This window comes from Pristiophorus japonicus, chromosome 1, assembly GCF_044704955.1.
Source record: "Pristiophorus japonicus isolate sPriJap1 chromosome 1, sPriJap1.hap1, whole genome shotgun sequence".
In the NCBI taxonomy this organism is placed as follows: Eukaryota; Metazoa; Chordata; class Chondrichthyes; family Pristiophoridae; genus Pristiophorus; species Pristiophorus japonicus.
The window spans coordinates 167,303,074-167,330,000 of NC_091977.1; the positions used below are offsets into that span (position 1 = coordinate 167,303,074).

The following is a 26,927-nucleotide window of genomic DNA, read 5'->3' on the forward strand; positions in this document are numbered from 1 at the left end:
ACATTAGACAGCTGTGACAAAAATTCTCTATGTTTTGTATATAGACAGATTTTGAAAATACAAAATTATTGAGACATTTATTGACTTGGCTCAAAGTGATTGTTGGACTGAACCTTAGGATCAGCTTTCTCGTTAAATCTGTAATCAGGTGGTATTGATCCTTCAGTTTCTCCCACTCGTTCAGCTTTCTTCTTAGTAGCATCTGATTCCTGAAAATATGAGAAATAAAATTATTCAAAAGCAAAATTCACAGAAATATTGAGATTGAATGTCCAGATTCTGTGCTTCCGTAAAATGATAACTGGAATTAAGTGAATCAAGTCAACATTTTGGAAATTATTCAAGGCACTGAAAAAGCTTGCTGTAAAAGTCAATAGCAGTTGAAAGGGAAGGCTCTGAAACTCCCTCCCTCAGCCACTGCCTCAATACCTCTCTTTCCTCCTTCAAGATGTTGCTTAAAATCATTAACCAAGCTGTTGGTCATCTGCTCCAATAGCTCCTTATGTGGCTCAATGTCAAATATTGTTTGATAACACTCCTGTGAAGCGCCTTGAGACGTTTTACTGCGTTAAGTGCGCTATATCACTTCAAGTCGTTGTTGGACTCGGGACAAGACAGTGCTACCAACAGCCCAATTCCATGTGTATTATAGCTCCACCAAGAAACAGAAGGACATATAATGCAGTAATACAGTAATCTTATTCAAAGACAAAGTATTAAGAGACAATTTTCATTTGTACCTTCACTGCAGGGCCAGTGTATTTCGGAGCTGAATTGTCTGGTGCTTCTGATGGGAGTGTTTGTGCAAGCAGGTCAAGTGCATCGAGATCCTTTCAAAATAAAAGACATGTTTTCATTTTCTGACACACCTCATCTGAAACATATTCTGACAGCAGCGAAATATTTACTGAAAAAACAACCCAAGCAATTGTGAGCAACGACACTGGGCGTGGGCAGTAAGCTAATTGTGACGTTAGTTTCTACAACCTCCGGTTGGAGAATATAAAATCTGTTTTTGTGAATGAATCTGTTTTCCACACATGTGGGGAAGGCAAAGATCAAACCGTTGTGATGATGTTTGGAATAAAAGACTGGGAGCGTTGTTGAGTGTTACTTCTGCTTCTGGAAGGGTGTGATGGGATTATCCTTGAGGCCTGCATCTGGATAAAGTGTGAGATGATTTTGCTGAATTGAATGATGAATATTGCAAACATGGGAAACACAGGTTGGGGCAATGGAGTTAAGAATCACTCTGTGATGATCATCTGAAAGGTATTTGATGAATGATCTGAGGTGTCCTAAATCAGTTTGTTTGTGCAATTCCTTTGCTGTCATTGGTGGTTGCTAAATAATTCACATTTTAATCTTTTTTCCCCACTTACCTTTCCACTACTTTGACTTGCAGAAACTGATTTCGCTGTCGAAGCTTTCAGAGGTGCCTTTGCAAGACAGAAATGATCATTTCAATTATTTCAGTTTCACTTGTTTGTCCTCAGCTACATAAGGGGCTGGATTTTTGGCTTGTACATGTCTCTGTGTTCGCCCCGGAGGGGAGTCAACGGAGGCGCTAAACTTTTCTGTGTGGGCAGCCTGCTTCCAGCGCCCCGCCGGGATTTTCAGTCCTGGTTTCAGAGGGGGACGGAGCATTACCGTCCGATCCGTAGCGCTGTGTAGAGCGCCTGTGAAAGTGGCTGGTCCGAGCTGTAGCAGCTGCAGTGAGGTAAGTAATGTAAATTTTTTTTTTGTGATGTATCTTGAGGCGGCGTGAGTTATTTATTGGGAATGTTTTTTGTGGGGTTTTTTCTGGATTTTTTTCTCCTCCCCAGGCCTCTCTTAGAGCGCTCCTAGGCTGGCTGTTCGGCTTGGGATTGTCGCTTGCTCAGCCGGCCTACGACCCAAGACAGGCGTGCAATGTCTCTCTCAGTGCTCCGCCTCAAACCCAGGGCCCAGCTGCCAAATTTTACTGACTGAGGCGCAAACTTCATCGCCCTTCCTCCGAAATGAGCAAAGCCAAAAATCCTGCCCCCGCGGGTTTTCAGAACAATTTCTACCACTTTATTATAAGACCGTAAATATGATATTATATCAGTTGTAATCTTAAATTACATTTGAGATCAAGCACACAAGCAATATCTTTCAGAACTCTGTGAAATGGATTAAGATGTCAACCAGTTGACAAATCTGAAGAAAGGGGATTCACTGCAATCTGTAAACCACTGCTGTTTACAGCATGGACTATGAAAGTTACTAATTGCTTTGACTGATTTTACATCACTATATTAAGATTAAACTGGACAGCAATTTTTATTATTCCATAAGCACACAATTGCCTCAGATTTTGATGTTGGCTTCTCCATTTGAACAGACCATATTCAAACTCTTATTTTGACAGGAAATACACTTGCGACAGTGGTAAAGCAACTAGCTACCATTCCTTATATTCTGGCAGGTCCGAAAACCGCAATTTGATATTTTAATTTCCCATTCCACTTCTAGTCCCAATCATGTTCCCAACTCACTGCCTCAACACTTTACTTCATGCCTCATCTGCACAAATGGCTTCAGTAAATTCAAGTGAAGAGCTGTGAAACAATCCTTCACTTATTTTGCTTTGTACGGCGGTAGCAACGTCATTATCCCATTCTGATGGTGGCAAGACAACAGACATTTCACACTTGAGATTAGAATGAGTGCGAGATGTCTTCGCTGTGGCTCAGTGGGTAGCACTCTCACCTCTGAGTCAGAAGGTTGTGGGTTCAAGTCCCACTCCAGGTGATTGGAGCGTGGGCAGATACAGCAGGAGCAGCGAGATCGGGGCGAAGTGGCGGATGTGATCGGTGTCCATGAGAAGCAGGAGTTCAGGGCCAGGGGCCCAGGGCCCGCCCACACTGCGATATGTGTGAGCACTAGGTCCGTGCAGCAGAGCAGGTCTCCAGTCGTCTTGGATAACCCTTGCCACTGGACCAAGACCTAGCTCTGTCAAGCCCGTGTGGTGGCTGGTGTGCAACGGCCACCACACGTTAAAAGAATCCACGAACAGGCATCTTCCACCCTTCAGGATGTAGTTCAGGATCTGGAATATTAGATCCTTCATTGAAACACCTGTGAACTCATCCTTTTTTGGCGTAGAAGCAAGTCATCCTCGTTTCGAGGGACTGCATATGATGATGATGAGAGATGTCTTTGCAAGTAAAATCAAGTTATATCCAATCTGGTGTTATTGAGACCCAAAATGCCACTGTACCTGACCATTTGTAGCGAAAGCTTGTAACATCTAAAACATAAATATGCGATTAAGGCTTATTTTTCATATAAATTTGGATATGCCGTGTCCCGATCTCGACTGCGAATGCCCACTTGGCCTTATTCGGGACGGAACATGTAGCCACTCAAAAAAAGCGAGTTTTGTTAGCCAGAGAAAAGCTGGTGCAAGGAGTGTCTATGCTGTGAGTTCACACTTCCCCAGCACATATATGGCATGCTGTAAGACTGAAAACTAGAAGCTGATGCACAGAGTCACATGAGGCATTCTGGCGTGCAGAAGGACAGGATTGGGCACCACTGCAGCAAAGTAATACAGGGTAGAGAAATGGACAGGATCTCCAAAGATGTGGAAAGAGCATTACCAAATGTAACTATTGGCCTCCATTATTTGGGGTGAAGGCAGCTGGCACAGAACAGGTTACAACAGCATGGGAGAGGTGGATGCCTGAGACCTAGCTGTACTGCTGCAGGTGATCACTTGTCCAATGCTAATCGAGCTAACTTCATATAATGTCGGCTAGGGTGAGAACCGGAAGATGGCCCGGTTTAGCTGCCAGGTTTCAACCAAGCAAAGTGAGAGGAACAGTAAGCGTGTCGTTATATGCTCCCCGCTGTGCCTCTCTCCGAGGAAGTTAACAGTGTTGGTGCTATGAATCTAGGAGGAGGCCATTCCCAATTAATTTCTAGCCTCAGAGATATCCAAGAGGAAAAAATAGAGTGGTATCAGCCCGAGGAAATGTGTGCCCTGATTGGAGGATGAAAAATCCACAGAAAAAAAGTACAATTTACAAGATATATTTTGTTGCTTCTACGAAACAAATATTGCATCTTTATAACTAAATGATTGAGGGTGGCAATGTAGAGTGGTTGTGAATTAGCAGACTGTTTCATAACGCTACCAATTTTTTTTCCAATGAAATCAAAGGAAAGAAAAATTGTGAAAGATGTGAAACGGGTTGCCGATTCACTACCACCCATTTTACCTTTTTCTTTTACTTATTTTTCCCTGTTAACCCATTTGGTCACATCACCAATCAGATTGCAAATCCAGAAGCAGGAAATGTCCCTAAAAATTCCCAACTCACTCCACCTTCAGTTGCGAACAGTGTAAAATAGGAGCCATACCTGTTGCTGCATAGACAGTGGTGGTGCAGAGTGAGAAGGTGCAACTGAACATTGTGAAAGTTTCACTGGAGAGCTGTGGACAAAGTCTGTCGACAGCGACTCCAGGATGTCATCTTCGGTCATATTCTGTGAAAACAATACGATAAATGTAGTTAAACCTCCTCAAAAGATACTTCAAGAATACAGATACAAAGGCCTCAAGTCCTCAATATTGAAGCACAAATTAAGAAAAAGATTCAATTGCAGTGATGGCCTTTAACTGCACACTTTCCCTCCGTCTCTTTAGGTTCTCACATGTCATGTTACCCAATGGAAAGGATGTTGAGGTGACCTCTTCTGGAACATGCAAGAGACAGTGGTGGATAATCTCATAGTTCTGTCCTTCTGATGACCTGTACAGTTATACTATTAGACCTGTACTTTATGTTTACATGAAACATCGCTGCTAACACTGGAAATCGCAGAGCGAATAGCAAGAATAATGCTCAGTACCTTACTAAATATGTACGACAGTGAAATAATGAGATGTCATTTTCTCTCAATGGAACCGAGTTTAACCATGAGTTTTTGACGAGTGAAATTCCCTTTTCTCATCTCGGACATTCTTTATGTTGCAAGTACTTTTATGTTTCTCTTATCCGCCTGCCCAGCAGTAAGAAGGAAGCCACACACACTCACCATTTTTGTTTTTCCAAACCTTAGAATGAGAGAGTATGGGGTCCTCCAAACTCTGGCAATAACTGGAGTATCACTCTGATCATAACCCTGGCATTAAGTGAAGAGTTATCCTTCAACAAACTTCCACCACTGCCTTTAACTTAATAAGGGCATAAATGTCAGTGGTTTATGGAATGGTGACCTGAAGAGTTTTACTGCAGGGAAGTAAATACTCCTTCATAAACAAAAATATTTGAGCTTTACCTTCTCTGTTACCTTTGGTTTTGCTCCTTGATGAGTGGAGGGAGAGGCCAGTTTACCTTTACCCTGTTGCAAGAAACAAACTTGATCAGATTCTTCTTTGGGGGCATCAGAATTATTTAGTATTCAAAGCCGCTGGTAAAACAACAACTGAAATATGGCAAACTACTTCAGCATTCTAGAGCACATTGACGCTTGACGTCATTTGATCAATAAGTTACACTGCAAATTTCGTGATTATGTAGCAGGATTAATCAACGGAGGGCATTGGTGTGCACTGGTTTCAGTTGAATTTATTCAGCAATTTCTATTTTGTAATTGTCAGATTCCTTATGACCTGTGATATCAGCATCATTTCTATCATTGCAATAAAATGGTAAGTGTTTTTTTTTGACAGCTGTGAAAAAAATTCTCTATGTTTTGTATATGGATAGATTTTGAAACTACAAAATTATTGAGACATTTATTGACTTGGCTCAAAGTGATTGTTGGACTGAACCTTAGGATCAGCTTTCTCGTTAAATCTGTAATCAGGTGGTATTGATCCTTCAGTTTCTCCCACTCGTTCAGCTTTCTTCTTAGTAGCATCTGATTCCTGAAAATATGAGAAATAAAATTATTCAAAACCAAAATTCACAGAAATATTGAGATTGAATGTCCAGATTCTGTGCTTCAGTAAAATGATAACTGGAATCTAAGTGAATCAAGTCATCATTTTGGAAATTATTCAAGGCACTGAAAAAGCTTGCTGTAAAAGTCAATAGCAGTTGAAAGGGAAGGCTCTGAAACTTCCTCCCTCAGCCACTGCCTCGATACCTCTCTTTCCTCCTTCAAGATGCTGCTTAAAATCATAAACCAAGCTGTTGGTCATCTGCCTGAATACCTCCTTATGTGGCTCAATGTCAAATATTGTTTGATAACACTCCTGTGAAGCGCCTTGAGACGTTTTACTGTGTTAAGTGCGCTATATCACTTCAAGTCGTTGTTGGATCGGGACAAGACAGTGCTACCAACAGCCCAATTCCATGTGTATTATAGCTCCACCAAGAAACAGAAGGACATATAATGCAGTAATACAGTAATCTTATTCATAAGAACATATGAAATAGGAGAAGGAGTATGCCATTGGGCCCCTAGAGCCTGCTCCACCATTCAATAAGATCATGGCTGATCTGATCATGGATTCAGCACCATGTCCCTGCCCGCTCCCCATAACCCTTTACTCCCTTGTCGCTCAAAAATCTGTCGATCCCAGCCTTAAATATATTCAATGACCCAGCCTCTACTGCTCCCTGGGGCAGAGAATTCCATAGACTTACAACCCTCAGAGAAGAAATTCCTCCTCATCTCAGTTTTAAATGGGCAACCCCTTATTCTGAGACTATGTCCCCTCGTTTTAGTTTCCCCCACGAGTGGAAATATTCTCTCTGCATCCATCTTGTCAAGCTCCCTTACTATCTTATATGTTTCAATAAGATCACCTCTCATTCTTCTGAACTCCAATGTGTATAGGCCCAACCTATCTTCATAAGTCAACCCTCTCATCTCCGGAATCTACCTAGTGAACCTTCTCTGAACAGCCTCCAATGCAAGTATATCCTTCATTACAGACAGAGACCAAAACTGTACACAGTACTCCAGGTGTGGCCTCACCAATACCCTGTACAGCTGTAGCAGAACTTCTCTGTTTTTATACTCTATCCCCCTTGCAATTCAAAGACTGAAAGTATTAAGAGACAATTTTCATTTGTACCTTCACTGCAGGGCCAGTGTATTTCGGAGCTGAATTGTCTGGTGCTTCTGATGGGAGTGTTTGTGCAAGCAGGTCAAGTGCATCGAGGTCCTTTCAAAATAAAAGACATGTTTTCATTTTCTGACACACCTCATCTGAAACATATTCTGACAGCAGCGAAATATTTACTGAACAAACAACCCAAGCAACTGTGAGCAACGACACTGGACATGGGCAGTAGGATAATTGTGATGTTAGTTTCTACAACTCTGGTTGGAGTATATAAAATCTGTTTTGGTGAATTAATCTGTTTTTCACACGTGTAGGGAAGGACAGTGCAGGCAAAGATCAAACCGTTGTGATGATGTTTGGAATAAAAGACTGGGAGCGTTGTTGAGTGTTGCGTCTGTTTCTGGAAGGGCGAGAGGGATTATCCTTGAGGTCTGCATTTGGATAAAGTGTGAGATGATTTTGCTGAATTGAATGATGAATTTTGCAAATAATGGGAAACACAGGTTGGGGCAATGGAGTTAAGAACCACTGTGATGATATCTGAAAGGTATTTGATGAATGATCTGAGGTGTCCTAAATCAGTTTGTTTGTGCAATTCCTTTGCTGTCATTGGCAGTTGCGAAATAATTCACATTTTACTCTTTTTTTTCCCACTTACCTTTCCACTACTTTGACTTGCAGAAACTGATTTCGCTGTCGAAGTTTTCAGAGGTGCCTTTGCAAGACAGAAATGATCATTTCAATTATTTCAGTTTCACTTGTTTGTCCTCAGCTACATAAGGGGCTGGATTTTCAGCTTGTACATGTCTCTGTGTTCGCCCCGGAGGGGTGTCAACGGAGGCGCTAAACTCTTCTGGGCGGGCGGCCTGCTTCCAGCGCCCCGCCGGCATTTTCGGTGCCGGTTTTGGCGGAGCATGGAGCATTACCGTCTGATCTGTAGCGCTGTGTAGAGCACCGTGCTGGGACCGCCTGTGAAAGCGGCTGGTCCGAGCTGTAGCAGCTGCAGTGAGGTAAGTAATGTTAATTTTTTTTTTTAGCGATGTATTTTGAGGTGGCGTGAGTTATTTATTGGGAATGTTTTTTGTGGGTTTTTTTTTCAGGATTTTTTTCTCCTCCCCAGGCCTCTCTTGGAGCGCTCCTTGGCCGGCTGTTCGGCTCGGGATTTTCACTTGCTCAGCCAGCCTACGACCCAAGACAGGTGTGCAATGTCTCCCTCAGTCCTTCGCCTCAAACCCAGGGCCCAGCTGCCAAATTTTACTGACTGAGGCGCAAACTTCATCGCCCTTCCTCCGAAATGAGCAAAGCCGAAAATCCTGCCCCGCGGGTTTTCAGAGTGACCAAGGCTGGGAACTCAACATCCAGGGGTATTCAGCATTTAGGAAGGATAGACAGAGAGGAAAAGGAGGCGGGGTGGCGTTGCTGGTCAAGGATGAAATTAATGCAATAATAAGGAAGGACATTAGCTTGGATGATGTGGAATCGGAATGGGTGGAGCTGCGGAATACCAAAGGACAGAAAACACTGGTGAGAGTTGTGTATAGGCCACCAAACATGAGTAGAGGTTGGGGAAAGCATAAAACAAGAAATAAGGCTTGCGTGCTATAAAGGTACAGCAGTTATCATGGGCGATTGTAATTTACATACAGATTGGGTTAACCAAACTGGTAGCAATGCGGTAGAGGAGGATTTCCTGGAGTGTATTAGGGATGGTTTTCTTGACCAATATGTGGAGGAACCGACTCAAGAGCTGGCCATCCTAGACTGGGTGATGTGTAATGAAAAGGGACTAATTAGCAATCTTGTTGTGCAAGGCCCCTTGGGGAAGAGTGACCATAATGTGGTAGAATTCTTAAGATTGAGAGTGACACAGTTAATTCAGAAACTAGGGTCCTAAACTTAAGGAAAGCTAACTTCAATGGCATGAGGCATGAATTGGCTAGAATAGATTGGCAAATGATACTTAAAAGGTTGACGGTGGATAGGCAATGGCAAACATTTATAGATCACATGGATGAACTTCAACAGTTGTACATTCCTGTCTGGAGTAAAAATAAAACAGGGAAGGTGGCTCAACCGTGGCTAACAAGGGAAATTAAGGACAGCGTTCGATCCAAGGAAGGGGCAGATAAGTTGGCCAGAAAAAGTAGCAAACCTGAGGACTGGAAGAAATTTAGAATTCAGCAGAAGAGGACAAAGGGTTTAATTAGGAGGAGAAAATAGAGTATGAGAGGAAGCTTGCCGAGAACATAAAAAGTGACTGCAAAAGCTTCTATAGATATGTGAAGAGAAATAGATTAGTGTAAACCAACGTAGGTCTCTTGCAGTCGGACTCAGATGAAGTAATAATGGGGAACAAAGAAATGGCAGACCAATTGAACAAATACTTCGGTTCTGTCTTCACGAAGGAAGAAACAAATGACCTTCCGGATGTACGAGGGGACCGAGGGTCTAGTGAAAAGGAGGATCTGAAGGATATCCTTATTAGGCGGGAAATTGTGTTGGGGAAATTGATGGGATTGAAGGCCGGTAAATTCCCAGGGCCTGATTGTCTGCATCCCAGAGTACTTAAGGAGGTGGCCCTAGAAATAGTGGATGTATTCGTAATCATTTTCCAACAGTCTATCGACTCTGCATCAGTTCCTATGGACTGGAGGGTAGCTAATGTAACACCACTTTTTAAAAAAGGAGGGAGAGAGAAGACAGTTAATTATAGATCAGTTAGCCTGACATCAGTAGTGGGGAAAATGTTGGAATCTATTAAGGATGAAATTGCAGCGCATTTGGAAAGTCGTGACAGGATCGGTCCAAGTCAGCATGGATTTATGAAAGGGAAATCATGCTTGACCAATCTTCTGGAATTTTTTGAGAATGTAACTAGTAGAGTGGACAAGAGAGAACTAGTGGATGTGGTGTATTTGGACTTTCAAAAGGCCTTTGACAAGGTGCCACATAAGAGATTGGTGTACAAGATCAAGGCACATGGTATTGGGGGTAATGTACTGGCGTGGATAGAGAATTGGTTGGCAGGCAGGAAGCAGAGAGATGGGATAAACGGGTCCTTTTCAGAATGGCAAGCAGTGACTAGTGGAGTACCGCAGGGCTCAGTGCTGGGACCCCAGCTCTTCACAATATACATTAATGATTTCGATGAAGGAATTTAGGGTAATATCTCCAAGTCTGCAGATGACACTAAACTGGGTGGCGGTATGAGCTGTGAGGAAGGATGCTAAGAGGCTGCAGGGTGATTTGGACAGGTTAGGAGAATGGGCAAATGCATGGCAGATTCGGTATAATGTGGATAAATGTGAGGTTATCCACTTTGGGGGCAAAAACACGAAGGCAGAATATTACCTGAATGGTGATAGATTAGGAAAAGGGGAGGTGCAACGAGACCTGGGTGTCATGGTTCATCAGTCATTGAAAGTTGGCATGCAGGTACAGCAGGCGGTGAACAAGGCAAATGGCATGTTGGCCTTCATAGCTAGGGGATTTGAGTATTGGAGCAGGAAGGTCTTACTGCAGTTGTACAGGGCCTTGGTGAGGCCTCACCTGGAATATTGTGTTCAGTTTTGGTCTTCTAATCTGAGGAAGGATGTTCTTGCTATTGAGGGAGTGCAGCGAAGGTTCACCAGACTGATTTCAGGGATGGCTGGACTGACATATGAGGAGAGATTGGATTCACTGGGCCTTGAAACACTGGAGTTCAGAAGGATGAGAGGGGATCTCATAGAAACGTATAAGATTCTGACGGGATATGACAGGTTAGATGCGGGAAGAATGTTCCCGATGTTGGGGAAGTCCAGAACCAGGGGACACAGTCTTAGGATAAGGGGTAGGGCATTTAGGACTGAGATGAGGAGAAACTTCTTCACTCAGAGAGTTGTTAACCTGTGGAGTTCCCTGCCGCAGAGAGTCGTTGATCCCAGTTCATTGGATATATTCACGAGGGAGTTAGATGTGGCCCTTACGGCTAAAGGGATCAAGGGGTATGGAGAGAAAGCGGGAAAGGGGTACTGAGGAGAATGATCAGCGATGGTCATATTGAATGGTGGTGCAGGCTCGAAGGGCCGAATGGCCTACTCCTGCCCCTATTTTCTGTGTTTCTATTTTCTACCACTTTATTGTAAGACCATAAATGTGATATTATATCATGTTGTAATCTTAAATTATATTTGAGATCAAGCACACAAGCATATCTTTCAGAACTCTGTGAAATGGATTACAAAATCTGCAATCTGTAAACCACTGTGGTTTACAGCACGGACTATGAAAGTTACTAATTGCTTTGATTGATTTTACACTACAATATTAAGATTAAACTGGACAGCAATTTCTATTATTCCATAAGCACACAATTGCCTCAGATTTTGATGTTGGCTTCTCCATTTGGACAGATCATATTCAAGCTCTTATTTTGACAGGAAATATACTTGCGACAGTGGAAAAGAAATTAGCTACCATTTCTTATATTCTGGCAGGTCCGAAAACCGCAATTTGATATTTTAAATTCCCATTCCACTTATAGTCCCAATCATGTTCCCAACTCATTGCCTCAACACTTTACTTCATGCCTCATCTGCAAAAATGGCTTCAGTAAATTCAAGTGAAGAGCTGTGAAACAATCCTTCACTTATTTTGCTTTGTACGGGCAGTAGCAACGTCATTATCCCATTCTGATGGTGGCAAGACAACAGACATTTCACACTTGAGATTAGAATGAGTGCGAGATGTCTTCGCTGTGGCTCAGTGGGTAGCACTCTCACCTCTGAGTCAGAAGGTTGTGGGTTCAAGTCCCACTCCAGGTGATTGGAGCGTGGGCAGATACAGCAGGAGCGACGAGATCGGGGCGAAGTGGCGGATGTGATCGGGGCCCACGAGAAGCACGAGTTCAGGGCCAGGGGCCCAGGGCCCGCCCACACTGCGATATGTGTGAGCACTAGGTGTGTGTAGCAGAGCAGGTCTCCAGTCGTCTTGGATAACCCTTGCCACTGGACCAAGACCTAGCTCTGTCAAACCCGTGTGGTGGCTGGTGTGCAACGGCCACCACACGTTAAAAAATCCACGAACAGGCATTTTCCACCCTTCAGGATGTAGTTCAGGACCTGGAATATTAGATCCTTCATTGAAACACCTGTGAACTCATCCTTTTTTGGCGTAGAAGCAAGTCATCCTCGTTTCGAGGAACCGCCTATGATGATGATGAGAGATGTCTTCGCAAGTAAAATCAAGTTATATCCAATCTGGTGTCATTGAGACACAAGATGCCACTGTACCTGACCATTTATAGTGAAAGCTTGTAACATCTAAAACATAAATATATGCGATTAAGGCTTATTTTTCATATAAATTTGGATATGCCGTGTCCCGATCTCGACTGCGAATGCCCACTTGGCCTTATTCGGGACGGAACATGTAGCCACTCTCAAAAAAAGCGAGTTTTGTTAACCGGAGAAAAGCTGGTGGAAGGAGTGCCTATGCTGTGAGTTCACACTTCCCCAGCACATATATGGCATGCTGTAAGACTGAAAACTAGAAGCTGATGCACAGTCACTTGAGGCATTCTGGCCTGCAGAAGGACAGGATTGGGCACCACTGCAGCAAAGTAATACAGGGTAGAGAAATGGACAGGATCTCCAAAGATGTGGAAAGAGCATTACCAAATGTAACTATTGGCCTCCATTATTCGGGGTGAAGGCAGCTGGCACACAATAGGTTACAACAGGACGGGGGAGGTGGATGCCTGAGACCCAGCTGTACTGCTGCAGGTGATCACTAGTCCAATGGTAATCGAGCTAACTTCATATAATGTCGGCTAGGGTGAGAACCGGAAGGTGGCCCGGTTTAGCTGCCGGGTTTCAACCAAGCAAAGTGAGAGGAACAGTAAGCGTGTCGTTATATGCTCCCCGCTGTGCCTCTCTCCGAGGAAGTTAACAGTGTTGGTGCTATGAATCTAGGAGGAGGCCATTCCCAATTAATTTCTAGCCTCAGAGATATCCAAGAGGAAATAATAGAGCAGAATCAGCCCGAGGAAATGTGTGCCCTGATTGGAGGATAAAAAAATCCACAGAAAAAATGTACAATTTATAAGATGTATTTTGTTGCTTCTACTAAACAAATGTTGCATCTTTAGAACTAAATGATTGAGGGTGGCAATGTAGAGTGGTTGCGAATCAGCAGACTGTTTTATAACGCTACCAATTTTCTTCCATTGAAGTCAAAGGAAAGAAAAATTGTGAAAGATGTGAAACGGGTTGCCGATTCACTACCACCCATTTTACATTATCAAACACAATGACAAAATCGACCCTTTTTCTTTCCTTATTGTTCCCTGTTAACCATTTGCTCTGATTGGTCACAACACCAATCAGATTGCAAATCCAGAAGCAGGAAGTGGCCCTAAGAATTCCCAATCCACTCCACCTTCAGTTGCGAACAGTGTAAAATAGGAGCCATACCTGTTGCTGCATAGACAGTGGTGGTGCAGAGTGAGAAGGTGCAACTGAACATTGTGAAAGTTTCACTGGAGAGCTGTGGACAAAGTCTGTCGACAGAGACTCCAGGATGTCATCTTCGGTCATATTCTGTGAAAACAATACGATAAATGTTGTTAAACCTCCTCAAAGATACTTCAAGAACACAGATACAAAGGCCTCAAGTCCTCAAGATTGAAGCACAAATTAAGAAAAAGATTCATTAGAAGTGATGGCCTTTAACTGCACACTTTCCCTCAGTCTCTTTCGGTTCTCACATGTCATGTTCCCCAGTGGAAAGGATGGAGAGGTGACCTCTGTCAATCCCACTTCTGGAACATGCAAGAGACAGTGGTGGATAATCTCAGTTCTGTCCTTCTAGTGACCTGTACTTTATGTTTACTTAAAATATCGGCGCTAACACTGGAAATCGCAGAGAGAATAGCAAGAATAATGGTCAGTACCTTACTAAATATATACAACAGTGAAATAATGAGATGTCATTTTCTCTAAACGGAATTGAGTTGAACCATGAGTTTTTGACGAGTGAAATTCCCTTTTCTCATCTCGGACATTTTTTATGCTGCAAGTACTTTTATGTTTCTCTTATCCGCCTGCCCAGCAGTAAGAAGGAAGCCACACACACTCACCATATTTGTTTTTCCAAACCTTAGAATGTGAGAGTTTGGGGTCCTCTAAACTCTGGCAATAACTGGAGTATCACTCTGATCATAACCCTGGCATTAAGTGAAGAGTTATCCTTCAACAAACTTCCACCACTGCCTTTAATATAATAAGGGCATAAATTGTCAGTGGTTTATGGAATGGTGACCTGAAGTGTTTTACTGCAGGGAAGTAAATACTGCTTCATAAACAAAAATATTTGAGCTTTACCTTCTCTGTTACCTTTGGTTTTGCTCCTTGATGAGTGGAGGGAGAGGCCAGTTTACCTTTATCCTGTTGCAAGAAACAAACTTCATCAGATTCTTCTTTGGGGGCATCAGAATTATTTAGAATTCAAAACCGCTGGTAAAACAGCAACTGAAATATGGCAAACTACTTCAGCATTCTAGAGCACATTGACGCTTGACGTCAGCGTGAACCTCATTTGTTCAATAAGTTACACTGCAAAGGCATTTTGTGATTATGTAGCAGGATTAATCAACGGAGGGCATTGGTATGCACTGGTTTCAGTTGAATTTATTCAGCAATTTCTATTTTGTAATTGACAGATTCCTTATGACCTGTGATATCAGTATCATTTCTATCATTGCAATAAAATGGTAAGTGTTTTTTTTAAGATTAGACAGCTGTGAAAAAAATTCTTTATGTTTTGTATATGGACAGATTTTGAAAATACAAAATTATTGAGACATTTATTGACTTGGCTCAAAGTGATTGTTGGACTGAACCTTAGGATCAGCTTTCTCGTTAAATCTGTAATCAGGTGGTATTGATCCTTCAGTTTCTCCCACTCGTTCAGCTTTCTTCTTAGTAGCATCCGATTCCTGAAAATATGAGAAATAAAATTATTCAAAACCAAAATTCACAGAAATATTGAGATTGAATGTCCAGATTCTGTCCTTCAGTAAAATGATAACTGGAATCTTAGTGAATCAAGTCATCATTTTGGAAATTATTCTAGGCACTGAAAAAGCTTGCTGTAAAAGTCAATAGCAGTTGAAAGGGAAGGCTCTGAAACTCCCTCCCTCAGCCACTGCCTCGATACCTCTCTTTCCTCCTTCAAGATGCTCCTTAAAATCATAAACCAAGCTGTTGGTCATCTGCCCCAATAGCTCCTTATGTGGCTCAATGTCAAATATTGTTTGATAACGCTCCTGTGAAACGCCTTGAAACGTTTTACTGGTTAAGTGTGCTATATCACTTCAAGTCGTTGTTGGACTCGGGACAAGACAGTGTTACCAACAGCCCAATTCCATGTGTATTATAGCTCCACCAAGAAACAGAAGGACATATAATGCAGTAATACAGTAATCTTATTCAAAGACTGAAAGTATTAAGAGACAATTTTCATTTGTACCTTCACTGCAGGGCCAGTGTATTTCGGAGCTGAATTGTCCGGTGCTTCTGATGGGAGTGTTTGTGCAAGCAGGTCAAGTGCATCGAGATCCTTTCAAAATAAAAGACATGTTTTCATTTTCTGACACACCTCATCTGAAACATATTCTGACAACAGCGAAATATTTACTGAAAAAACAACCCAAGCAACTGTGAGCAACGACACTGGGTGTGGGCAGTAGAATAACATCCAGGGGTATTCAACATTTAGGAAGGATCGACAGAAAGGAAAAGGAGGCGGGGTGGCATTGCTGGTTAAAGAGAAAATTAATGCAATAGTAAGAAAGGACATTAGCTTGGATGATGTGGAATCGGTACGGGTGGAGCTGCGGAATACCAAGGGGCAGAAAACGCTAGTGGGAGTTGTGTATAAAGCACCAAACAGTAGTAGTAAGGTTGGGGACAAGAAATAAGAAATAAGTGATGCATGCAATGAAGGTACAGCAATTATCACAGGTGACTTTAATGTACATATTGATTGGGCTAACCAAACCGGTAGCAATGCGGTGGAGGAGGATTTCCTGGAATGTATTAGAGATGGTTTTCTCGGCCAATATGTCGAGGAACCAACCAGGGAGCTGGCCATCCTCGATGGGGTAATGTGTAATGAGAAAGGACTAATTAGCAATCTTGTTGTGCGAGACCCCTTGGGGAAGAGTGACCATAACATGGTAGAATTCTTTATTAGGATGGAGAGTGACACAGTTAATTCAGAAACTAGGGTCCTGAACTTAAGGAAAGGTAACTTCGATGGTTTGAGTCGTGAATTGGCTAGAATAGACTGGCAAATGATACTTAAAGGGTTGACAGTGGATAGGCAATGGCAAACATTTAAAGATCACATGGATGAACTTCAGCAATTGTACATCCCTGTCTGGAGTAAAAATAAAATGGGGAAGGTGACTCAACCGTGGCTAACAAGGGAAATTAAGAATAGTGTTGAATCAAAGGACGAGGCATATAAATTGAACATAAGAATTAGGAACAGGAGTAGGCCATCTTGCCCCTCGAGTCTGCTCCGCCATTCAACAAGATCATGGCTGATCTGGCCGTGGACTCAGCTCCACTTACCCGCCCGCTCCCCGTAACCCTTAATTCCCTTATTGGTTAAAAATCTATCTATCTGTGACTTGAATACATTCAATGAGCTAGCCTCAACTGCTTTCTTGGGCAGAGAATTCCACAGATTCACAACCCTCTGGGAGAAGAAATTCCTTCTCAACTCGGTTTTAAATTGGCTCCCCCGTATTTTGAGGCTGTGTAATCCCTAGTTCTAGTCTCCCCAACCAGTGGAAACAACCTCTCTGCCTCTATCTTGTCTATCCCTTTCATTATTTTAAATGTTTCTAATAAGATCACCCCTCATCCTTCTGAACTCCCAACGAGTAAAGACCCAGTCTACTCAATCTATCATCATAAGGTAACCCCCTCATCTCCGGAATCAGCCAAGTGAATCGTCTCTGTACCCCCTCCAAAGCTAGTATATCCTTCCTTAAGTAAGGTGACCAAAACTGCACGCAGTATTCCAGGTGCGGCCTCACCAATACCCTATACAGTTGCAGCAGGACCTCCCTGCTTTTGTACTCCATCCCTCTCGCAATGAAGGCCAACATTCCATTCGCCTTCCTGATTACCTGCTGCACCTGCAAACTAACTTTTTGGGATTTATGCACAAAGACCCCCAGCTCCCTCTGCACCGCAGCATGTTGTAATTTCTCCCCATTCAAATAATATTCCCTTTTACTGTTTTTTTTCCCCCCAAGGTGGATGACCTCACACTTTCCGACATTGTATTCCATTGGCCAGAAAAAGCAGCAAACCTGAGGACTGGGAGAAATTTAGAATTCAGCAGAGGATAACAAAGGGTTTAACTAAGATGGGGAAAATAGAGTACGAGAAGAAGCTTGCCGGGAACATAAAAACTGACTGCAAAAGCTTCTATAGAAATGTGAAGAGAAAAAGACAAAAGTAGGTCCCTTGCAGTCAGATTCAGGTGAATTTATAATGGGGAATGAAGAAATGGCAGACCAATTGAACAAATATTTTGGTTCTGTCTTCACGAAGGAAGACACAAATAACCTTCCGAAAGTACTAGGGGTCCGAGGGTCTCGTGAGAAGTAGGAACTGAAGGATATCCTTAGTAGGTGGGAAATTGTGTTAGGGAAATTAATGAGATTGAAGCCCGATTAATGCCCAGGGCCTGATAGTCTGCATCCCAGAGTACTTAAGGAAGTGGCCCTAGAAATAGTGGATGCATTGGTGATCATTTTCCAGCAGTCTGTCGACTCGGGGATCAGTTCCTTTGGACTGGAGGGTAGCTAATGTAATACCACTTTTTAAAAAGGGAGGGAGAGAGAAAGCGGGTAATTATAGATCGGTTAGCCCGACATCAGTGGTGGGGAAAATGTTGGAATCAATTATTAAGGATGAAATAGCAGCGCATTTGGAAAGCAGTGACAGGATCGGTCCAAGTCAGCATGGATTATGAAGGGGAAATCAAGCTTGACAAATCTTCTGGAATTTTTTGAGGATGTAACTAGTAGAGTAGACAAGGGAGAACTAGTGGATGTGGTGTATTTGGACTTTCAAAAGGATTTTAACAAGGTTCCACAGAAGAGATTGGTGTGCAAAATCAAAGCACATGGTATTGGGGGCAATATACTGACGTGGATAGAGAACTGGTTGGCAGACAGGAAGCAGAGAGTCGGGATAAACGGGTCATTATCAAAATGACAGGCAGTGACTAGTGGAGTGCCACAGGGCTCAGTACTGGGACCCCAGCTCTTTACAATATACATCAATGATTTGGATGAAGGAATTGAGTGTAATATCTGCAAGTTTGCAGATGACACTAAACTGGGTGGCGGTGTGAGCTGTGAGGGGGACGCTAAGAGGCTGCAGGGTGACTTGGACAGATTAGGTGAGTGGGCAAATTCATGGCAGATGCAGTATATTGTGGATAAATGTGAGGTTATTCACTTTGGGACAAAAACGCAAAGACAGACTATTATCTGAATGGTGGCAGAGTAGGAAAAGGGGAGGTGCAACGAGACCTGGGTGTCATGGTTCATCAATCATTGAAAGTTGGCATACAGGTACAGCAGGCAGTGAAGAAGGCAAATGGTATGTTGGCCTTCATAGCTAGGGGATTTGAGTATAAGAGCAGGGAGGTCTTACTGCAGTTGTATAGGACCTTGCTGAGGCCTCATCTGGAATAGTGTGTTCAATTTTGGTCTCCTAATCTGAGGAAGGACGTTCTAGCTATTGAGGGAGTGCAGCGAAGGTTCACTAGATTGATTCCTGGGATGGCCAGACTGACATATGAGGAGAGACTGGATCAACTTGGCCTTTATACATTGGAGTTTAGAAGGATGAGAGGGGATTTCGTATAAACATACAAGATTGTGACGGGACAGGACAGGTTAGATGCGGGTAGATTGTTCCCGATGTTGGGGAAGTCGCGAGCCAGGGGACAGAGTCTTAGGATAAGGGGTAGGCCATTTAGGACTGAGATGAGGAGAAACTTCTTCACTCAGAGATTTGTTAACCTGTGGAATTCTCTGCCGCAGAGAGTCGTTGATCCCAGTTCATTGTATATATTCAAGAGGGAGTTAGATATGGCCCTTACGGCTAAAGGGATCAAGGGGTATGGAGAGAAAGCAGGAAAGGGGTACTGAGGGAATGATCAGCCATGATCTTATCGAATGGTGGTGCAGGCTCGAAGGGCAGAATGTCCTACTTCTGCACCTATTTTCTATGTTTCTATGTTTCTAATTGTGACTTTAGTTAGGTTGGAGAATATAAAATCTGTTTTTGAAAATTAATCTGTTTTTCACACATGTGGGAAAGGCAAAGATCAAACCGTTGTGATGATGTTTGGAATAAAAGACTGGGAGTGTTGTTGAGTGTTCCGTCTGTTTCTGGAGGGGTGTGATGGGATTATCCTGGAGGCCTGCATTTGGACAAAGTGTGACATGATTTTGCTGAATTGAATGATGAATTTTACAAACCTGGGAAACACAGGTTGGGGCAATGGAGTTAAGAACCACTCTGTGATGATATCTGAAGGGTATTTGATGAATGATCTGAGGTGTCCTCAATCAGTTTGTTTGTGCAATTCCTCTGCTGTCATTGGCAGTTGCTAAATAATTCACATTTTACTCTTTTTTCACTTACCTTACCACTACTTTGACTTGCAGAAACTGATTTCGCTGTCGAAGCTTTCAGAGGTGCCTTTGCAAGACAGAAATGATCATTTCAATTATTTCAGTTTCATTTGTTTGTCCTCAGCTACATAAGGGGCTGGATTTTCGGCTTGTACATGTCTCTGTGTTCGCCCCGGAGGGGAGTCAACGGAGGCGCTAAACTCTTCTGTGTGGGCAGCCTGCTTCCAGCGCCCCGCCGGGATTTTCAGTGCTGGTTTCAGCGGGGGACGGAGCATTACCGTCCGATCCGTAGCGCTGTGTAGAGCGCCTGTGAAAGGGGCTGGTCCGAGCTGTAGCAGCTGCAGTGAGGTAAGTAACTGCCTGTTGACGTCAGTGTGATTGTTTTTTTTACATTATTTATTTTGCGATGTATTTTGAGATGGCGCGAGTTATTTATTGGGAATGTTTTTCGTGGCTTTTTTCAGGTTTTTTTTCCCCCTTCCCAGGCCTCTAAAGCACTCCTAGGCCGGCTGTTCGGCTTGGGATTGTCACTTGCTCAGCCGGCCTACGACCCAAGACAGGCGTGCAATGTCTCCCTCAGTGCTCCGCCCCAAACCCAGGGCCCAGCTGCCAAATTTTACTGACTGAAACACAAACTGTTTCCGGGCGCAACTTCATTGCCCTTCCTTCGAAATGAGCAAAGCCGAAAATCCTGCCCCACTGGTTTCCATAACTATTTCGACCACTTTATTATAAGACCATAAATGTGATATTATATCAGTTGTAATCTTCAATTACATTTGCGATAAAGCACATAAGCAATATCTTTCAGAACTCTGTGAAATGGATTAAGGTGTCAACCAGTTGACAAATTTGAAGGAAAGGGGATTCACTGCAATCTGTAAACCACTGTGGTTTACAGCATGGACTATGAAAGTTACTAGTTGCTTTGATTAATCTTAATTCTGTGGTGTAAAATCAAACTGGACAGCAATTTTTATTCTTTCATAAGCACACAATTGCCTCAGATTTTGATGTTGGCTTCTCCATTTGAACAGACCATATTCAAACTCTTATTTTGACAGGAAATACACTTGCGACACTGGTAAAGCAGTGGTAAAGCTGCCATTCCTTATATTCCGAAAACCGCAATTTGATATTTTAAATTCCCATTCCACTTTTAGTCCCAATCATGTTCCCAACTCACTGCCTCAACACTTTACTTCATGCCTCATCTGTAAAAATGGCCTCAGTAAATTCAAGTGAAGAGCTGTGAAACAATCCTTCACTTATTTTGCTTTATACGGCGGTAGCAACGTCATTATCCCATTCTGATGCTGGCAAGACAACAGACATTTCACACTTGAGATTAGAATGAGTGCGAGATGTCTTCGCTGTGGCTCAGTGGGTAGCACTCTCACCTCTGAGTCAGAAGGTTGTGGGGTCAAGTCCCAGTCCAGGTGATTGGAGCATGGGCAGATACAGCAGGAGCTGCGAGATCGGGGCAAAGGAGTGGCAAGAGACTGTGGAGGGATGTGATCGGGGCCCACGAGAAGCAGGAGTTTGGGGTTAGCGGCCGAGGGCCAGCTCACACTACAATATGAGTGAGCACTAGGTGTATGCAGCAGAGCAGGTCTTCAGTCGTCTAGGATAACCCTTGCCACTGGAAAGACCTAGCTCTGTCAAGCCCGTGTGGTGGCTGGTGTGCACGTTAAAAAAATCCATGCACAGGCATCTTCCACCCTTCAGGACCTAGAAGAGTAGATCCTTCATTGAAACACCTGTGAACTCATCCTTTTTTGGCGTAGAAGCAAGTCATCCTCGTTTCGATTGGCCGACTATGATGATGATGATGATGATTATGATGAGTCTTTGTAAGTAAAATCAAGTTATATCCAATCTGGTGTCATTGAGACCCAAAATGCCACTGTACCTGACCATTTATAGGGAAAGCTTGTAACATCTAAAACATTAATACACGATTAAGGCTTATTTTTCATATACATTTGGATATGCCGTGTCCCGATCTCGAATGCGAATGTCCACTTGGCCAAATTCAGGATGGAACATGTAGCCACTTCCAAAAAAGCAAATTTTGTTAGCCGGAGAAAAGCTGGAGCAAGAAGTGCCGATGCTGTGAGTTCACACTTTCTCAGCACATATATGGCATGCTATAAGACTGAAAACTAGAAGCTGACACACAGTCACTTGAGGTATTCTGGCCTGCAGAAGGACAGGATTGGGCACCACTGCAGCAAAGTAATACAGGGTAAAAAAGAGGACAGGATCTCCAAAGATGTGGAAAGAGCATTACCAAATGTAACTATTGGCCCCCATTATTCGGGGTGAAGGCAGCTGGCACACAACAGGTTACAACAGCATGGGGGAGGTGGGTGCCTGAGACCCAGCTGTACTGCTGCAGGTGATCACTAGTCCAATGCTAATCGAGCTAACTTCATATAATGTCAGCTAGGATGAGAACCAGAAGGTAGCCCGGTTTAGCTGCCGGGTTTCAACCAAGCAAAGTGAGAGGAACAGTAAGCGTGTTGTTATTTGCTCCCCGCTGTGCCTCTCTCCGATGAAGTTAACAGTGTTGGTGCTATGAATCTAGGAGGAGGCCATTCCCAATTAATTTCTAGCCTCAAAGATATCTAAGAGAAGAAAATAGAGTGGAATCAGCCTGAGGAAATGTGTGCCCTGATTGGAGGATAAAAAATCCACAGAAAAAAAGCACAATTTACAAGATATATTTTGTTGCTTCTAGTAAACAAATATTGCATCTTTATAACGAAATGATTGAGGGTTGCCGATTCACGACCACCCATTTTACATTAACACAGGGTCAAAGTCGACCTTTTTTCTTTCCTTATGGTTCCCTGTTAACCATTTGCTCTGATTGGTCACGTGACCAATCAGATTGCAAATCCAGAAGCAGGAAGTGGTCCTAATAATTCCCAACCCACTCCACCTTCAGTTGCGAACAGTGTAAGTAAGGAGCCATACCTGTTGCTGCATAGACAGTGGTGGTGCAGAGTGAGAAGGTGCAACTGAACATTGTGAAAGTTTCACTGGAGAGCTGTGGACAAAGTCTGTCGATAGAGACTCCAGGATGTCATCTTCGGTCATATTCTGTGAAAACAATACGATAAATGTCGCTAAATCTTCTCAAAGATACTTCAAGAACACAGATACAAAGGCCTCAAATCCTCAATATTGAAGCACAAATTTAAAAAAAGATTCATTAGCAGGGATGGAGTATATATGCACTTTCCCTCCATCTCTTTAGGTTCTCACATGTCATGTTACCCAATGGAAAGGACGGAGAGGTGACCTCTGTCAATCCCACTTCTGGAACATGCAAGAGACAGTGGTGGATAATCTCATAGTTCTGTCCTTCTGATGACCTGTACAGTTATACTGTTAGACCTGTACTTTATGTTTACATAAAACATCGCCGCTAACACTGGAAATTGCAGAGAGAATAGCAAGAATAATGCTCAGTACCGTACTAAATATGTACGACAGTGAAATAATGAGATGTCATTTTCTCTCAATGGAATTGAGTTTAACCATGAGTTTTTGACGAGTGAAATTCCCTTTTCTCATCTCGGACATTTTTTATGTTGAGAGTACTTTTATGTTTCTCTTATCCGCCTGCCCAGCAGTAAGAAGGAAGCCACACACACTCACCATTTTTGTTTTTCCAAACCTTAGAATGAGAGAGTTTGGGGTCCTCCAAACTCGGGCAATAACTGGAGTATCACTCTGATCATAACCCTGGCATTAAGTGAAGAGTTATCCTTCAACAAACTTCCACCACTGCCTTTAACTTAATAAGGGTATAAATGTCAGTGGTTTATGGAATGGTGACCTGAAGAGTTTTACTGCAGGGAAGTAAATACTCCTTCATGAACAAAAATATTTGAGCTTTACCTTCTCTGTTACCTTTGGTTTTGCTCCTTGATGAGTGGAGGGAGAGGCCAGTTTACCTTTATCCTGTTGCAAGAAACAAACTTCATCAGATTCTTCTTTGGGGGCATCAGAATTATTTATAATTCAAAGCCGCTGGTAAAACAGCAACTGAAATATGGCAAACTACTTCAGCATTCTAGAGCACATTGACGCTTGACGTCAGCGTGATCCTTATTTGATCAATAAGTTACACTGCAAAGGCATTTCGTGATTATGTAGCAGGATTAATCAACGGAGGGCATTGGTGTGCACTGGTTTCAGTTGAATTTATTCAGCAATTTCTATTTTGTAATTGTCAGAGTCCTTATGACCTGTGATATCTGCATCATTTCTATCATTGCAACACAATATAAGCGTTTTTTCATTACGTTAGACAGCTGTGAAAAAAATTCTCTATGTTTTGTATATGGACAGATTTTGAAAATACAAAATTATTGAGACATTTATTGACTTGGCTCAAAGTGATTGTTGGACTGAACCTGAGGATCAGCTTTCTCGTTAAATCTGTAATCAGGTGGTATTGATCCTTCAGTTTCTCCCACTCGTTCAGCTTTCTTCTTAGTAGCATCTGATTCCTGAAAATATGAGAAATAAAATAGTTCAAAACCAAAATTCACAGAAATATTGAGATTGAATGTCCAGATTCTGTGCTTCAGTAAAATGATAACTGGAATTAAGTGAATCAAGTCAACATTTTGGAAATTATTCAAGGCACTGAAAAAGCTTGCTGTAAAAGTCAATAGCAGTTGAAAGGGAAGGCTCTGAAACTCCCTCCCTCAGCCACTGCCTCGATACCTCTCTTTCCTCCTTCAAGATGTTGCTTAAAATCATTAACCAAGCTGTTGGTCATCTGCTCCAATAGCTCCTTATGTGGCTCAATGTCAAATATTGTTTGATAACGCTCCTGTGAAGCGCCTGGAGATGTTTTACTGCGTTAAGTGCGCTATATCACTTCAAGTCGTCGTTGGACTCGGGACAAGACAGTGTTACCAACAGCCCAATTCCATGTGTATTATAGCTCCACCAAGAAACAGAAGGACATATAATGCAGTAATACAGTAATCTTATTCAAAGACAAAGTATTAAGAGACAATTTTCATTTGTACCTTCACTGCAGGGCCAGTGTATTTCGGAGCTGAATTGTCTGGTGCTTCTGATGGGAGTGTTTGTGCAAGCAGGTCAAGTGCATCGAGATCCTTTCAAAATAAAAGACATGTTTTCATTTTCTGACACACCTCATCTGAAACATATTCTGACAGCAGCGAAATATTTACTGAAAAAACAACCCAAGCAACTGTGAGCAACGACACTGGGCGTGGGCAGTAGGATAATTGTGACGTTAGTTTCTACAACCTCCGGTTGGAGTATATAAAATCTGTTTTGGTGAATTAATCTGTTTTTCACACATGTGGGGAAGCACAGTGCAGGCAAAGATCAAACCATTGTGATGATGTTTGGAATAAAAGACTGGGAGCGTTGTTGAGTGTTGCGTCTGTTTCTGGAAGGGTGTGATGGGATTATCCTTGAGGTCTGCATTTGGATAAAGTGTGAGATGATTTTGCTGAATTGAATGTTAAATTTTGCAAACATGGGAAACACAGGTTGGGGCAATGGAGTTAAGAACCACTCTGTGATGATATCTGAAAGGCATTTGATGAATGATCTGAGGTGTCCTGAATCAGTTTGTTTGTGCGATTCCTCTGCTGTCATTGGCAGTTGCTAAATAATTCACATTTTACTCTTTTTTCACTTACCTTACCACTACTTTGACTTGCAGAAACTGATTTCGCTGTCGAAGCTTTCAGAGGTGCCTTTGCAAGACAGAAATTATCATTTCAATTATTTCAGTTTCACTTGTTTGTCCTCAGCTACATAAGGGGCTGGATTTTTGGCTTGTACATGTTTGTGTGTTCGCCCCGGAGGGGTGTCAACGGAGGCGCTAAACTTTTCTGGGCGGGCGGCTTGCTTCCAGCGCCCCGCCGGGATTTTCAGTCCCGGTTTCAGTGGGGGATGGAGCATTACCGTCCGATCCGTAGCTCTGTGTAGAGCGCCTGTGAAAGGGGCTGGTCCGAGCTGTAGCAGCTGCAGTGAGGTAAGTAACTGCCTGTTGACGTCAGTGTGTTTTTTTTTACTTTATTTTTTTTGCGATGTAATTTATTGGGAATGTTTTTCCTGGGTTTTTTTCAGATGTTTTTCCCTCCGCAGCCTCTCGAGCGCTCCTAGGCCGGCTGTTCGGCTCGGGATTGTTGCTTGCTCAGTCGGCCTACGACCCAAGACAGGCGTGCAATGTCTCCCTCAGTGCTCCGCCCCAAACCCAGGGCTCAGCTGCCAAATTTTACTGAGTGAGGCGCAAACTGTTTCCGGGCTCAAACTTCATAGCCCTTCCTCCGAAATGAGCAAAGCCGAAAATCCTGCCCCGCGGTTTTCCAGAACAATTTCTACCACTTTATTTTAAGACCATAAATGTGATATTATATCAGTTGTAATCTTAAATTACATTTGAGATCAAGCACACAAGCAATATCTTTCAGAACTCTGTGAAATGGATTAAGATGTCAACCAGTTGACAAATCTGAAGGAAAGGGGATTCACTGCAATCTGTAAACCACTGCTGTTTACAGCATGGACTATGAAAGTTACTAATTGCTTTGATTGATTTTACACTACAGTATTAAGATTAAACTGGACAGCAATTTTTATCTTTCCATAAGCACACAATTGCCTCTGATTTTGATGTTGGCTTCTCCATTTGGACAGACCATATTCAAACTCTTATTTTGACAGGAAATACACTTGCGACAGTGGAAAAGCAATTAGTTGCCATTCCTTATATTCTGGTAGGTCCGAAAACCGCAATTTGATATTTTAAATTCCCATTCCACTTTTAGTCCCAATTATGTTCCCAACTCACTGCCTCAACACTTTACTTCATTCCTCATCTGCAAAAATGTCTTCAGTAAATTCAAGTGAAGAGCTGTGAAACAATCCTTCACTTATTTTGCTTTGTACGGCAGTAGCAACGTCATTATCCCATTCTGATGGTGGCAAGACAACAGACATTTCACACTTGAGATTAGAATGAGTGCGAGATGTCTTCGCTGTGGCTCAGTGGGTAGCACTCTCACCTCTGAGTCAGAAGGTTGTGGGGTCAAGTCCCACTCCAGGTGATTGGAGCATGGGCAGATACAGCAGGAGCGGCGAGATCAGGGC

General features: G+C 42.8%; 1 protein-coding gene across 24 annotated transcripts in view; it reads right to left on the reverse strand.

Annotated features, from left to right (window-relative positions):
- The window catches only part of cast (calpastatin), a 212,746-nt gene that overhangs the window by 18,353 nt on the left and 167,466 nt on the right, over positions 1-26,927 (reverse strand). For 15 of the 24 annotated variants that reach the window (XM_070884626.1, XM_070884614.1, XM_070884633.1 and 12 more), the window contains 18 exons: positions 25,472-25,528; positions 24,824-24,913; positions 24,197-24,292; positions 23,679-23,741; positions 22,749-22,874; positions 19,777-19,833; positions 15,563-15,652; positions 14,934-15,029; positions 14,416-14,478; positions 13,507-13,632; positions 7,710-7,766; positions 7,061-7,150; positions 5,807-5,902; positions 5,311-5,373; positions 4,390-4,515; positions 1,383-1,439; positions 741-830; positions 114-209 (listed from right to left, as the gene is read on the reverse strand). In XM_070884626.1, coding sequence (XP_070740727.1) covers positions 114-209; positions 741-830; positions 1,383-1,439; positions 4,390-4,515; positions 5,311-5,373; positions 5,807-5,902; positions 7,061-7,150; positions 7,710-7,766; positions 13,507-13,632; positions 14,416-14,478; positions 14,934-15,029; positions 15,563-15,652; positions 19,777-19,833; positions 22,749-22,874; positions 23,679-23,741; positions 24,197-24,292; positions 24,824-24,913; positions 25,472-25,528 — 1,539 coding nt within the window. The remainder of the gene's footprint in view (positions 1-113; positions 210-740; positions 831-1,382; positions 1,440-4,389; positions 4,516-5,310; positions 5,374-5,806; positions 5,903-7,060; positions 7,151-7,709; positions 7,767-13,506; positions 13,633-14,415; positions 14,479-14,933; positions 15,030-15,562; positions 15,653-19,776; positions 19,834-22,748; positions 22,875-23,678; positions 23,742-24,196; positions 24,293-24,823; positions 24,914-25,471; positions 25,529-26,927) is intronic. The other 9 variants (XM_070884588.1, XM_070884581.1, XM_070884619.1 and 6 more) reach the window with 9 other exon arrangements.